Source organism: Ursus maritimus, unplaced genomic scaffold, assembly GCF_017311325.1.
Source record: "Ursus maritimus isolate PB19 unplaced genomic scaffold, ASM1731132v1 scaffold_12, whole genome shotgun sequence".
NCBI classification, from domain to species: Eukaryota; Metazoa; Chordata; class Mammalia; order Carnivora; family Ursidae; genus Ursus; species Ursus maritimus.
This window is the reverse complement of record NW_024423564.1, coordinates 5,424,848-5,436,659: the sequence shown is the minus strand read 5'-3', so window position 1 is coordinate 5,436,659 and position 11,812 is coordinate 5,424,848. Positions and strand designations below refer to the sequence as shown.

The 11,812-nt window shown below is 48.0% G+C and overlaps 1 protein-coding gene across 1 annotated transcript; it reads right to left on the bottom strand.

The window, feature by feature from the left end:
- Positions 1–5,509: 5,509 nt before the first annotated feature.
- On the bottom strand, positions 5,510–8,535 carry ZNF697 (zinc finger protein 697). Its single transcript, XM_040626669.1, has 2 exons — positions 8,292–8,535; positions 5,510–6,924 (listed from the first exon to the last, which is right to left on the bottom strand). Exons 1-2 carry the CDS (start codon positions 8,533–8,535, stop codon positions 5,510–5,512), a joined length of 1,659 nt encoding a protein of 552 aa, XP_040482603.1.
- Between the last annotated feature and the right edge of the window lie 3,277 nt (positions 8,536–11,812).

Below are 11,812 nucleotides of genomic sequence, written 5' to 3'. Positions count from 1 at the left end.
ACAAGTCTGGCAACAGTCTCCTGGATCCCACTGGGGCAGCTGGAAATTGAAAACCATGGGAATGGGCTTTGGGTGAGCAGAGGTGACCTTGAAAACATAGGCAGGCAGCAGGGAACTGTAATCTGCAGACACTTGAGGTTCTGACCAGGAAAGAGAAGAGCCCAACGCTAGTCTGTTCAAGCTGGAGACCTGATGGGTGAGCTCCTCCCCCTTCCCTCCAGGAGCAAAATTCAGAAAACCAACTCTATTGCCAAGGGCAGCTCAGAAAAGGAGTAATGCATGGAATTTTGCTTTGTTAAGTGAGCTGAGACGGAATGCAGGTCAGAAAGAAGGGAAGGCAGGCAGTCTATGATTGGCAAAGACAAAGAGGGGCCAGCAGCAGCCCGTGACGCCCATCTGGCATTATCTGATGAATGGTGAAAACAAGCACTTCTCCTGGTCCTTACTTATTATCTATGTGGGGAAGGTGTACGTGAAAAGCAGGCGTAGCAGGAGCGGACAGGCAGCAAAGCCTGCTGCATCTGACAATGCCCTTTGCCTCTATAGCCGTTGGCAGATGAGAGCATGTGAGGCTTATTAGTTTTACTTACTGCAATCCCCAAGAAAGAAAGAAGGTGCCTGATTGGTCCTATCGACTTCTCAATCCCACTTACACATAAAAATTGCCTAGGAGGCCTATATAAAATTACAGGTACTTGGACTTCACCCGAGACCAATCAACCAACGTCTGGAACAATTTTTTGGTTGTTGTCAGGTTTTTTGTTGCTGTTGTTTTTTTAGGGGCTGAAAGGGGCAAAGGGAGAGGGAGAGAGAGAATCTCATGCAGGCTCCACTCCCAGTGCAGAGCCTCACATGGGGCTCAATCTCACGACCCTGAGATCTTGACCTCAGCCGAAATCAAGAGTTGTACGCTTAACCGACTGAACCACCCGGGTGCCCTGGGGATTTTTTTTTTTTTTTTGGAGGGGGGTGTTGTTTGTTTTTAAAATTCTCCAGGTAATTCTACCATACAGTTAAGGTTAAATTAACGAAATCTTGATCTCAAACTAACTCAGCCCAAAAAATTCCAAGTTGACCAGATCCATCCTCTCCACCTGGAACACACACAGAGCCCTGCTCTAACAGCAAGTTCAGGGTCAGCATCCCTTCGTGGCAAAGCCCAGAAGTCCAGGTTCACTGCTATGTCCCCACAGAGCACCGAACAAATACTTCAAATACTCGGTTTAGTAGTTTTCCTAGGGACCAGGAGCTAGACTGGTGGTTGCTTCAAACCTGAATAGTCAGGCTTAGGGAGGAATGTTGCAGTCCCAGAACTGAGTGCCTCCTTCCACGACCAGGACCCAGCATTCACTGGCCCTGACAGTCAGGAAAGGGCTGGCAGACATTCACACGAGGAGGTGGTTGTGATCATTACAAGAAAATAAAGTGCTTTTCACACTTTGTCTTTTCTGTTTCTTGTGAATCCCTTCCTTACAAACTGCTGTCTCGTCGTTTCCCCAAGATTGGGCACAGACCAGCTAAAAAAATATTTTAAGAAAAAGGCCAGTCTAGTTGATAAGTCCCATTGGGTATTATCAGTAGCCATTAAGTTCCATTTCTGAGAGCTGAGGGAAAAAAAAATACTTTGTGATGTGATCCAGGAATACATTTTTTTAACAGATTAGAGGTGAAACCTAAGACTGCCTCCCTTCCCCATATCGACTTTCCCCACCGCCTGCTGTCAGTGCCCCACAGATTGGTTCCTACAAGGAATGAAGAAATTGATACCAGCGGCAGAGCATTAACACATTTCCCAACATCCTAAAGCCACAAGAGTACAGAAGCGCCCCCCTCAATTACTGGTTAAAATGGGCGGAGTACATAGACAAGAGCCAGTTCCAGGATGCTCTAGGATCTACCTGAACACTCGAACACAGGAGTCAGCGACCTTTGCATGTAAAGATCCAGAGAGGTAACATTTTAGGATGGTGGGCTATGTAGCCTGCCACAAAGACTCAGCCTTGCTGTGGTAGAGCAAAACCACCCACAGACAAGATGTAAGCACGGTGGTACGGAGAGGATGGCCATCCAAAACATTTTACTTGCAAAGACAGGCAGGCTAGATTCCGTAGTTTGCTGACCCCTGTGCTACCAGACAACAGCTTCCATATACTGATTTCAGTGATATTTAATGGATGACAAAGAAGAAAGAATGACATGGAAAAAGACTGATATGGGTTTAATGACAAATATTCCATATTGGTTGCTGAACACCAGAACGCTGTCCAAGGAACCATCATTAAATAAAACAACCTGAAAATAAGGCAATTCTCACATATACAAGCACACACTCACACAAATCCTGTTACTTTTAGGATCATTAAATTATTCACTATTTTAACAAACAGCGGTAAAAATAACATTACAGTGAAGGAAAATGTGCACACACTTCGGAAACAGTTCAGATTGTCTATGAACACAGGTTCTTCATCTGTACTTTTTCACATATGTACAGCCTCTTGATCCTGAAGAAACCACATGGCTCAAGGGGTTAACTTCTCATCTTCTCTTTCCAACTCAGAGCTCAAGACTGAATCAAGCCATTTAACCTACCGAAACTGCTCCAGCTTTTGCTAAGGAAAGAGCAGCCCGCACTTGACCAAACTCCCCGGGAAACAAATGATACACTTGCCTCCACCACCATGAACAAGTTGATGGAAGGAATCTTCAAATTATCATTTTTAAGGGTCAACCACAGTTAACAGGGTTTGAAGAAAAACTATTATTCATGAACTAGATACAAGAAACAACCTCCTGACTGCACCTAAATTCACTTAATGCAGCTATGTTCCCTGAAGAATTGTAAGAAAAATGGAATCACATTTTAAATGCACCATGAGAGTGGGGGTGTTGGTGGCTGGGCTGTTTTCTGCTGAGGGATTTGCTCATCAAAGGGTTACTGAAGTGCTAGCTGACTCTCTTATCCATGGTACTTCAAACAAGAGAGGTCAATGAAATCCAAGGATTTCCACCGCCACCAAATTATTTTATACTAGCTTCAATCTCCTTTCCCTGTTGAACTCTTTCTTGAAAGCTGTCCATACGTAACATAGCTGATGCAGACGCGACTGTACAGAGTACAATGGCAGCAAAAGGCCAAATAACCCATAAAGTGGATAATCAATCCATGAATAATCAAAAGTTGCATGAGATTTCATAGGCACAGACTTGAGAAAACTTAAAACGGCTGGGAGAGGTAGATGTGCATAAAAAAACACACAAAGGAATAAGATTACCTACAAACTGGCTATATGATTTTCAAAGGAGTCCTACACACTTAGTATTCAGAGTAAAGAGTCAGAATAAATAAGGGACATTTACTTTGCTCATATTACTCAACTAAAAGAAAATAATTAGTGTCTTGCAAAATTATCTATGTTTTGAAAATCTATTTGCATTTGTAAAGAACAATAAACTGATTAAGAGGGCAAGATCAACAGGCATTATACAAGCCCAGAATTCTCAGGATTTTTTTTTAGAAGGTGTTTTTATAAGGACAAAAACATGCTTCCTTACAGTCCCCAAAGAGGTTCTTTGCTAAAACACAACTGATCAAGTATAAATTACCAGCATCCACAGAAAGTTTACTAAAACTGTCAAAACAATCTTGCAGTTTTTCTTCTTTTCAAGTGTGTTCAACAGTTTGTGAAAATGCTCCCATGAAAAGCAGAGAGCAACTAACAACCACTGGTGAAGAAAACAGGACTGCTTTCCACAATTCTAACTTCTAAAGGCTAACCTAGGGGAGGGATTTTCAGCATAGGTAACCGAACTCTGTACAAGAATCCTCTAACTACAGCCCCCTACTAGAAACAGAGCAAACCTAAGACACCCTAATTACGTGACAAAGACCAGCTTTGTCAACAAGGACATCTTTGGCCCTTTTAGACTAGCCTTAAGTTTTCCACAAAGCATAAGAATTTTCAGTGTCTTTATTTTATTATATAAATCATGACAGGTAAATCTTTCTAGCAGCTAAGCTGGAGAACACAGAAGGTCAGACCGTACCTATCCACCAGGTCATCAGCCTCTCTTCTGAACAGCCTGCTGTACTCCCGTCCCCAGGTCTTCCCTACCACAGGGGTCATAATACTGATCTACCTCACAAAGATGTGAGAAACAACTAACAATCATTAAAAAGCATAAAGCACTTTACAAATATAAAAGTGCTATTTTGGCATTTATATAACCAGAAAACATTCATTGCTTGTGCTATTTGGCAATTTTGCACTTACACCTCTCCCTGCTTGTGCCTTCCCTGTGTAAAGCCTTGAGCTTTCTACTGTGCCTCCCTGTGTAGATAAGGTATTTCTATTCAGACCAAAAGCCCATATCAATATGGATGGAGGTGGCTGTTCAATTCTCCCCCCCATTACTACCAAGGGGGAGGGGGGCACTGGATACAGAGTGAAGGCAAATGAGACAAAGAAGCCTTGTACCCCAAGGTGTGAACATTTGCTCTCCTGGATTTCTCACGTAAGACTAGCAAAACTCCGAGCTAGATGACTTTTGTAGTAGGTCACTGGCGCAACTGTTGCTGATCTGAGAGTCACTTCAAACAAGCATCATGATGACCTGGGAAAGGGAAAGTCACACATAACTGGGATTGTTTCATTTCCCTGCACTTAGAAGATCACGAGTGAAACCTGAAATACTGGGCTTGGCACACACCTAACAACACCTGACGTCCACAGGGACCACCTTGACCCAGCATGAAGTTAGACTACTTAAAAGGAAGTAGCAAAGAACCAGGGGCAGGACCAAGATTTCCCAGGTGATCTTAAAGCCAGGTATGAACGAATTTCCAACCTCAATTTTGCCCTTGAAATCAGTGTGTGTAAACTTTCCTGCCCAGTTTCCCCTGGATGCCTCAAAATAGCAGCTAACTGTGGCTCAGAGAAAGGAAGGGAAGAATATACAAAATATCCTCTCCTATAGGATCAACAAGGTTCCTCTACTATTCATGAGACTACAGCTGATGGGGGGGGACAGGGCAAACAGTGGCTTACCACCCGGTGAGACCAGGATAGAATTATTCATACCCGCCTTTTATTTTACCTCATAACCCTCTCTAACCACACCCTCTCCTGATTCCCACAGGCCCTCACAGCCCCACCTACTCTATTGCCTGCCATCCTGTTCACTCCCCTACCCACCTAACTCCCCTTCTTCAAGGTCCTCAAAGTGCCTGCTCCTCCGTGCTCTTCACCCCCTACTGTGTGCATCTGAAGAAGTCATTGCTCAAGCACATCTCCCAAATATGTCCTCTTTGGAGAGGAGGCAGGCAAAATACAACACCCCAAAAGAATGCTGACTCAACCCTCCCCTTCAAGACCCCCTAACACCAAAAGACTTCCCGGTCACTCTCAGATGGCCCCTCCCACCCCTTCCCATTTCTTTCTACACGGTCTAGTCCCAGAACGTCTACTCCCCACATGCTCCCCAAGGGCAGCCTCCCCGCGGCCCAGCCCTAGCACAGGTGCAGCTTCTGGTGCTGTGCGAGGTGCGTTTTGTAGCGGAAGCCCTTGCCACAGCCCGAGCACTTGTGCGGCTTGTTGCCGGTGTGGATGCGGCGGTGGCGGATCAGGTGCGAGCTCTGGATGAAGCTCTTGCCGCACTCGATGCACGTGTAGGGCTTCTCTCCCGTGTGCGTGCGCTGGTGCTGCGTGAGCGTCGAGAAGTCGCTGAAGCGCTTCTCACACTGGCCGCAGCGGAAGGGCTTCTCGCCCGTGTGCACGCGCAGGTGGTTCACCAGGTGCGAGTTGCGCCCGAAACCCTTGCCGCACTCGCGGCACACGTAGGGCCGCTCGCCCGAGTGCGTGCGCTTGTGCGTGAAGAGGTGCGAGCTGACGCTAAAGGTCTCGCCACACTCGGAGCACATGTAGGGCTTCTCGCCCGTGTGCACGCGCTGGTGCTTCACCAGGTCCGAGCGCCAGCTGAAGCGCTTGCCGCACTCGCCGCAGCCGTGCGGCTTCTCGCCCGTGTGGATGCGCTGGTGGTTGGCCAGGTGCGAGCGGCGCACGAAGCCCTTGCCGCACTCGCCGCAGGCGAAGGGCCGCAGCGCCGCCGCCCCCGCGCCACTGGCGGCCGCGTGTGCGCGCCGGTGGCTCAGCAGGTGCGAGCTGAGGCTGAAGGCCTCGCCGCACTCGGGGCATGGGTAGGGCTTCTCGCCCGTGTGCAGGCGCCGGTGCTTGAGCAGGTCGGCGCGCCAGCTGAAGCTCTTGCCGCAGTCGGCGCACAGGTTGGGCCGCTCGCCAGTGTGCAGGCGCAGGTGGTTGGTCAGGTAGGTGTTGCGGCTGAAGCCCTTGCCGCACTCCCCGCAGCGGAAGGGCTTCTCGCGCGGGGGCCGGGCCAGCGCGGGCCCCGCCCCGAAGCCCCCCGCCACGCCCACGCCCACGTCCACCATCCCCACCACCGCGCCGCACTCGCCGGCGAAGCCGAAGGGCTCTAGGCTGGCGGCAGCCGCGGCCTCCGCCAGGCGGTGGATGCGTTGGTGCTGCAGAAAGGCGGCGCCCGGGCTGAAGCTTTCCCCGCAGTCGGGGCAGATGGTGGGCGCGTCCATGATGCTGGCCATCAGGCTGTCGAGCTCCCCGAGGTCCATGGCCATGGGGTGATGGAGCCGGCGGAAGCGGCGGTGGGCAGGCTTGTCGCTCCGGTGCCGACTCCCGAGGGAGAGGTGTCGCCTCCAGGGAAGCATGGGAGGAGGCGGCTGCTCCTCTTCGTCGAGCCGGTTCTCCCCAGCGCTCTCCTCCTCCTCCTCTTCCCGGGGGCTCCGGGAAATGCTGTCGGACTCTGACAGTCCCGGGAACATCGCCATCTCAGCTACACCAGATTGGTAATCTTCTTCGCGGAAAGCAGCCCCTTCTTCCTCACTCAGCAGCCCCTCTGCAACAGAGAAGGTGGCAGTGGGGGTGACTATACTTGGCGCTCAAAAGGTAAACCCAGAGGAAGCCAGTCTCTATAAGGGTGTGGGCCACGGAGTAATTCCCTCACCCTGGTACTCTCAACCTCTCTCTCCAAGGCCCCCACAATTCCAGCCTCCTTCCCACCTGGTGCTTCCTGAGGAAGGCCTACAGGAGAGTGCTCTGAAACCCAGGCAAAGCTCACTCACTTGCCCCCTTGGCTGGCCAGTTCTCCCAGCAACTGTCTCTGGGGCCCAGGCCGCACCCACTGAAGGCCTGACAGTCAGCTTGAAATGGGCCAGGTGGAACTCTGTGGGATCTCGGAAGAGATTAGCTCACTCTCACAGCTCCCAATGCCTTTCAAGGCCCTGGCCTCAAAAGACAAGGCCACTCCAGCCAACCACAAGAAAAGATCACCTGTCCTAACCAGGTAATGGGCTGATTTTTAAAATATAACTTGTTGGGGGTGGAACAACAAACCAAACACACCCCAACTTAAGGGCTTTACTACCTAAGCCAGGCAGGAGGAGTGAGCACAGGACCTAGAGCTGGTGATCCCAGCTTAGAGACTTCCAGAACACACACCTGTCTGTCTCTGGCTGCTTACATCCAAGCAGAGGGCACTCCAGAGAGTTACTAAGATAGGAAAGACTAGGTGTTGTGTGCGCTGCAGGGGAGAGCAGCAGAAGTCTGGGATGTAACGTCATTAGCCTTGACCGTAAGGTATTTCGGTTCATTTCTGTTCCCAAGGCAGGCACGGAACAGTATAAAGCAACGAATGCCCAGAGCTGGAACCAAGTAGGTGGATGGAGGGGGAGCCAGCACTTCCTCTTTCCAGGTCAGGAATAGCAGGGATTTAGCAAAGGCCTTGAGCACTTTAGGCATTAGCCACATAAACCCGGGCAGGTCACTTACCGCTGAGTTTACTTATCTGCAAAGATGATGATGACTGTAACTGCAAACATCTGGATACTTTGTTAGCTCCTTGCTGTGCAAAGTCTTCACATGCAGCAACACATCTAAACTCCCCCCAACAACCTACTGAGGTAGGTTCTGGTATTAGCTGTGTTCCCTCTTGTGTTATAGCAAGTGTTAATTTATAGCAGTGTTCTGTACACTGTAAAGAGCTGCGCCAGTGAGTTACCCTCTTCATGCATGTTTACCAGAACAGCCCACCTCAGACTGAATTGAAGAAAAGGATGTTCCTTAGGCTTAAGGTTGTACAGAAACCGCCTAATGGTCCCCACTAGAGGGCTCTCCCTCAAAGAATGCTGTGGCTGGTTCTAACCCTAGAGGAGCTAGAAATAAGTGAGTGGGGCAATTTCCATGGAAATGCCAGCTTTTCCTCACCTGGGCAGATGTCAGACACCAGTTCCCTCTCCTCTGGGTCCCCTCCCAGAGCTTCATCATGTGGGTTGGAGCCCAGCTCCTGCTCTGGGGGACCTTCTCTCTTGTCTGCATCCTGTGGATTAGAGCCCATTCCTCTTTCTTCTGGGTCCCGTTCCCTGTCTTCAGAGTTCTCAAAATCAGAGCCCATCCCTTTCTCTGCTGAGTCCTGGGCTTCACACACACTCTGTTTATTTTCTTGTTCCATCCAGGAAGAACAGCACAAGGGAGGTGACCGGGGACCCCTGTTCCAGACAAAACACAGATAAAGGTCAGGTCAGTCTGGCCTCACCCCCTCACCATATTTGGCTTTGATTTCCGTGAAAACCAGTGGCTCAGTCCAAGAAAATGTGTAGAGTTCCAAGCCCCAGATGACAAATCTCTGCTCCACCTCACATTTTAAGATGCACAGAACCAAGCACAAAAGAGGCTGGTCTGGGTGGCGTGGGAACAGTGGCAACTCCTTCTGAGACCACGTGCCAAGTCTCACCAGATTGGATACAGTGTCCTCTCCTTCCACCTCTGAAGTGGATTCTTCTATTAACGTGGCTTTTTATCCTTCCCATTTTTCGGCTGAGAAAATGGAAAGCTCAAAAAGAAGGACCCCATCAGCCTCAGACTAATTTGCAAGAAGTAAGGTGGGGATTAAACCAGTGAGGACCTGCTGCTTTCCTGCACACAGTGAGTCAAGAGAATTCAAGCTCTAGCCAGTCTGCTGGGGGTGGAAGAGGATGCAGGGACCCTCTATGCTAGAAGCCATCTCTAGAACCTCATTACATATTTTCCTTATTATATCCTTTCATTGTAGGGTGCCGGGAACAGGAACGTGACCCCATCTACAGAACAGGCCAACATGTGAACTGTAGGAAGAAAATGACATCAGGGTCCTCAACCCTTTGTAGATGTCAGGTTTACATTTAAAGGCCAGACCAAGCAGTTGAGCCAAAAATAATCGACTTCTGCCATCCATCACTCTTACGGCTTAGCTCAAGGCAGCAAAGAGGATTATCGGTCAAGGATCTGGAACTAAGACTTTGAAGTGTCCAGCGATCCCTGCCTCAGCAGCCCCCACGCAGGACTTACACGAATGCGGCTGAGCAGGACGCTTTCCTCGGCTGGGAGCCTTTCCTGCCTCTGTCTAGAGGATTTTCACCACGGCAGGCCTGGCTCTTCAGACTCTTGCCAGCCTTACTCCAGGGCCCAAGGCAAGTCAAGTCACCTCTCCTTGTCTCAGTGTCCTCATCAGTAGTGGAGGAGGACAATGCCACTTAACCTTTCTCCCAGGGAGGATGGCAGAAGGAAATGTTAAAATGGGCTGTGGAGAGGAATTGATACTTTGAGCTTTACAAATGTGGAATTCACATGTCCTTTCTCTTTCCAACATGGAATACACATTATTTTCTTTTTAAGTCCTGATGCCATTCCAGCATACCTCAGACATACCGGCACCGCCATAATTTTGGCAGACTCACTGCACCCTAAATAGCATATTCTACCCTTTCTCAGAGATGAGCATGTACTCCCTAGATTAGAGTGAAAAATCAAGCCTGTCCCTTAAACATCATCGGAAAATGGCCATGTCCAAGGCTGTTCAGTCAACAGTTTCCTGTGTTGTAGCTGAGTTTTAGAATATATACAGTTTAAAATGACAGGTTCCAAACACTCAGGATTAGGCTCTAGGAGAAAATCTCATTAAAGCCATGAACTTTTTAAGAGGAATATTACACAAGAGACTATGGACCCCAAATCACTTCCACCCCTAACTCTCTTTGCCCTCTGGAGCTCCGACTCTGTGGACAACTACGCTCCTGGAGTCTGCATATATAACACACCCCGAAGGCCAGGGGTTTTCAAACATGTGACCTACTGGTTTGCCTAGTAGCTAAAAGCAGAGAAGGGGTGGGTGCACTTACAGGGGACCTAATCTCAGACAAACAAGCAGAATTCTACATCAATAAAATCATCAAATAAGCATGTCACCAGAAACTCATAAAACTAAAATGGCAGGGCATGGTGCCTGGAATGGCACAGAAGTGACTATAATTCTCCACCCAGAAGGGTGGGATAACGTTAGGGGTCCACTCTGGAAAGCAGAGAAGCTTAGGGTTTCTCCTCTAATCCCTCTTAAAAAGGACACAGCACCTTCTTAGTACCTCAGGCACAGCAAAAACAGAATGAGAGTACTTTCTGATTTGTGCTTTCTCAGAAACCAAGAGATAATTCATACCAGAGATATTAAACAAAGAAACATAGCTTTTATAGATTTAAGGGGGAAGAAGGAAAAGAGGCAGAGGCTGAATTCCCCAGTTGGGGCTGGAATATGGAAGTTCACAGCTGCCACACTCAGAAGGTCCTGAACTCCCAAAGGATCATGACCAGATCCTCATTCACACTAGGAGAGGGAAGATGAGGTATGCTCCACAAAGAGTGGGAAGTTCCTGTCACCTAGAGGGACACATTCATGGTGCAACATCTACAGATTTAAGAGTGTACTATGTTAGAGCAGACCTGGAAATCTGCATGACCCACAGTATGGATTCAGTTCCATTCACACCATCCCATCATGAGGTTCCAGGCAGCTACTGAGGAACAGAGAAGACTATTGAGAAGTAAGGAAAGGCAGTCATGATATATTGTTAGAGGAAAACCAGCTGGTTTTTAAAAAATTCTCGTTTTATTTATTAGTATATGCATACTAGATAATATGCGATACACACATATATATTTACACATGTATACACAGATTCAGAGAGGAAAATCAGAACATTATTGAGGTGTTCATCAAACATCTCTTGGTCACTTCTAAGGGTTTTGCACCATTTTATCTAAACAACTCAATGACGCAGGGTATTATTTTCCACTTCAGAGACAGACGAAGAAACCGGCAAAGAAGATGTGACTAGCTCAAGGTCATACAAATCGTGGGTGGCACAACAGGGATTCAAACCCCTGCAGGATAGTTCCAGTGCCCACATTCTCAGCCAAAAGCTAATGTGTTCCTTGGGATCACTTTTCCTTTTTGTGAACATCTGTATTTTCCACAATAAAGATATATTTTTTTATCAGCAAAAAAGCCAACTTTGTTTTTAATGTGATAAAATACATTGAAGGAAAAGCTACAATTATTTTAGAAACAAGAAGAAGACAAGGACACCTCAATAAATTTTTTTAGAAATTACAAAAAAAAAAGAAGAAGACAAGGACAGAAGTTGTGCTTATCTCAATCTATGGAAGACTAAATTTTCAGAAACGTTATCTAAACACTGTGGTATAACTGAAGTGTCAGTCAGTAGATCTGTAAGCACATGTTGTTCCAACTCCTTTCCCATTCATTCTCAAAATAAAAACTAGCAGCATGTTTTCTTGGGCAAGGCCAGGCGTGGATAATGAACAGGTGGCAGGGCGCTGTGACAGATCTGCGTCTACACTGACCTAGGCTCCACTCCTCTGCTCTTACTTTACCTTGTGCAAGTTGCTTAACCTTG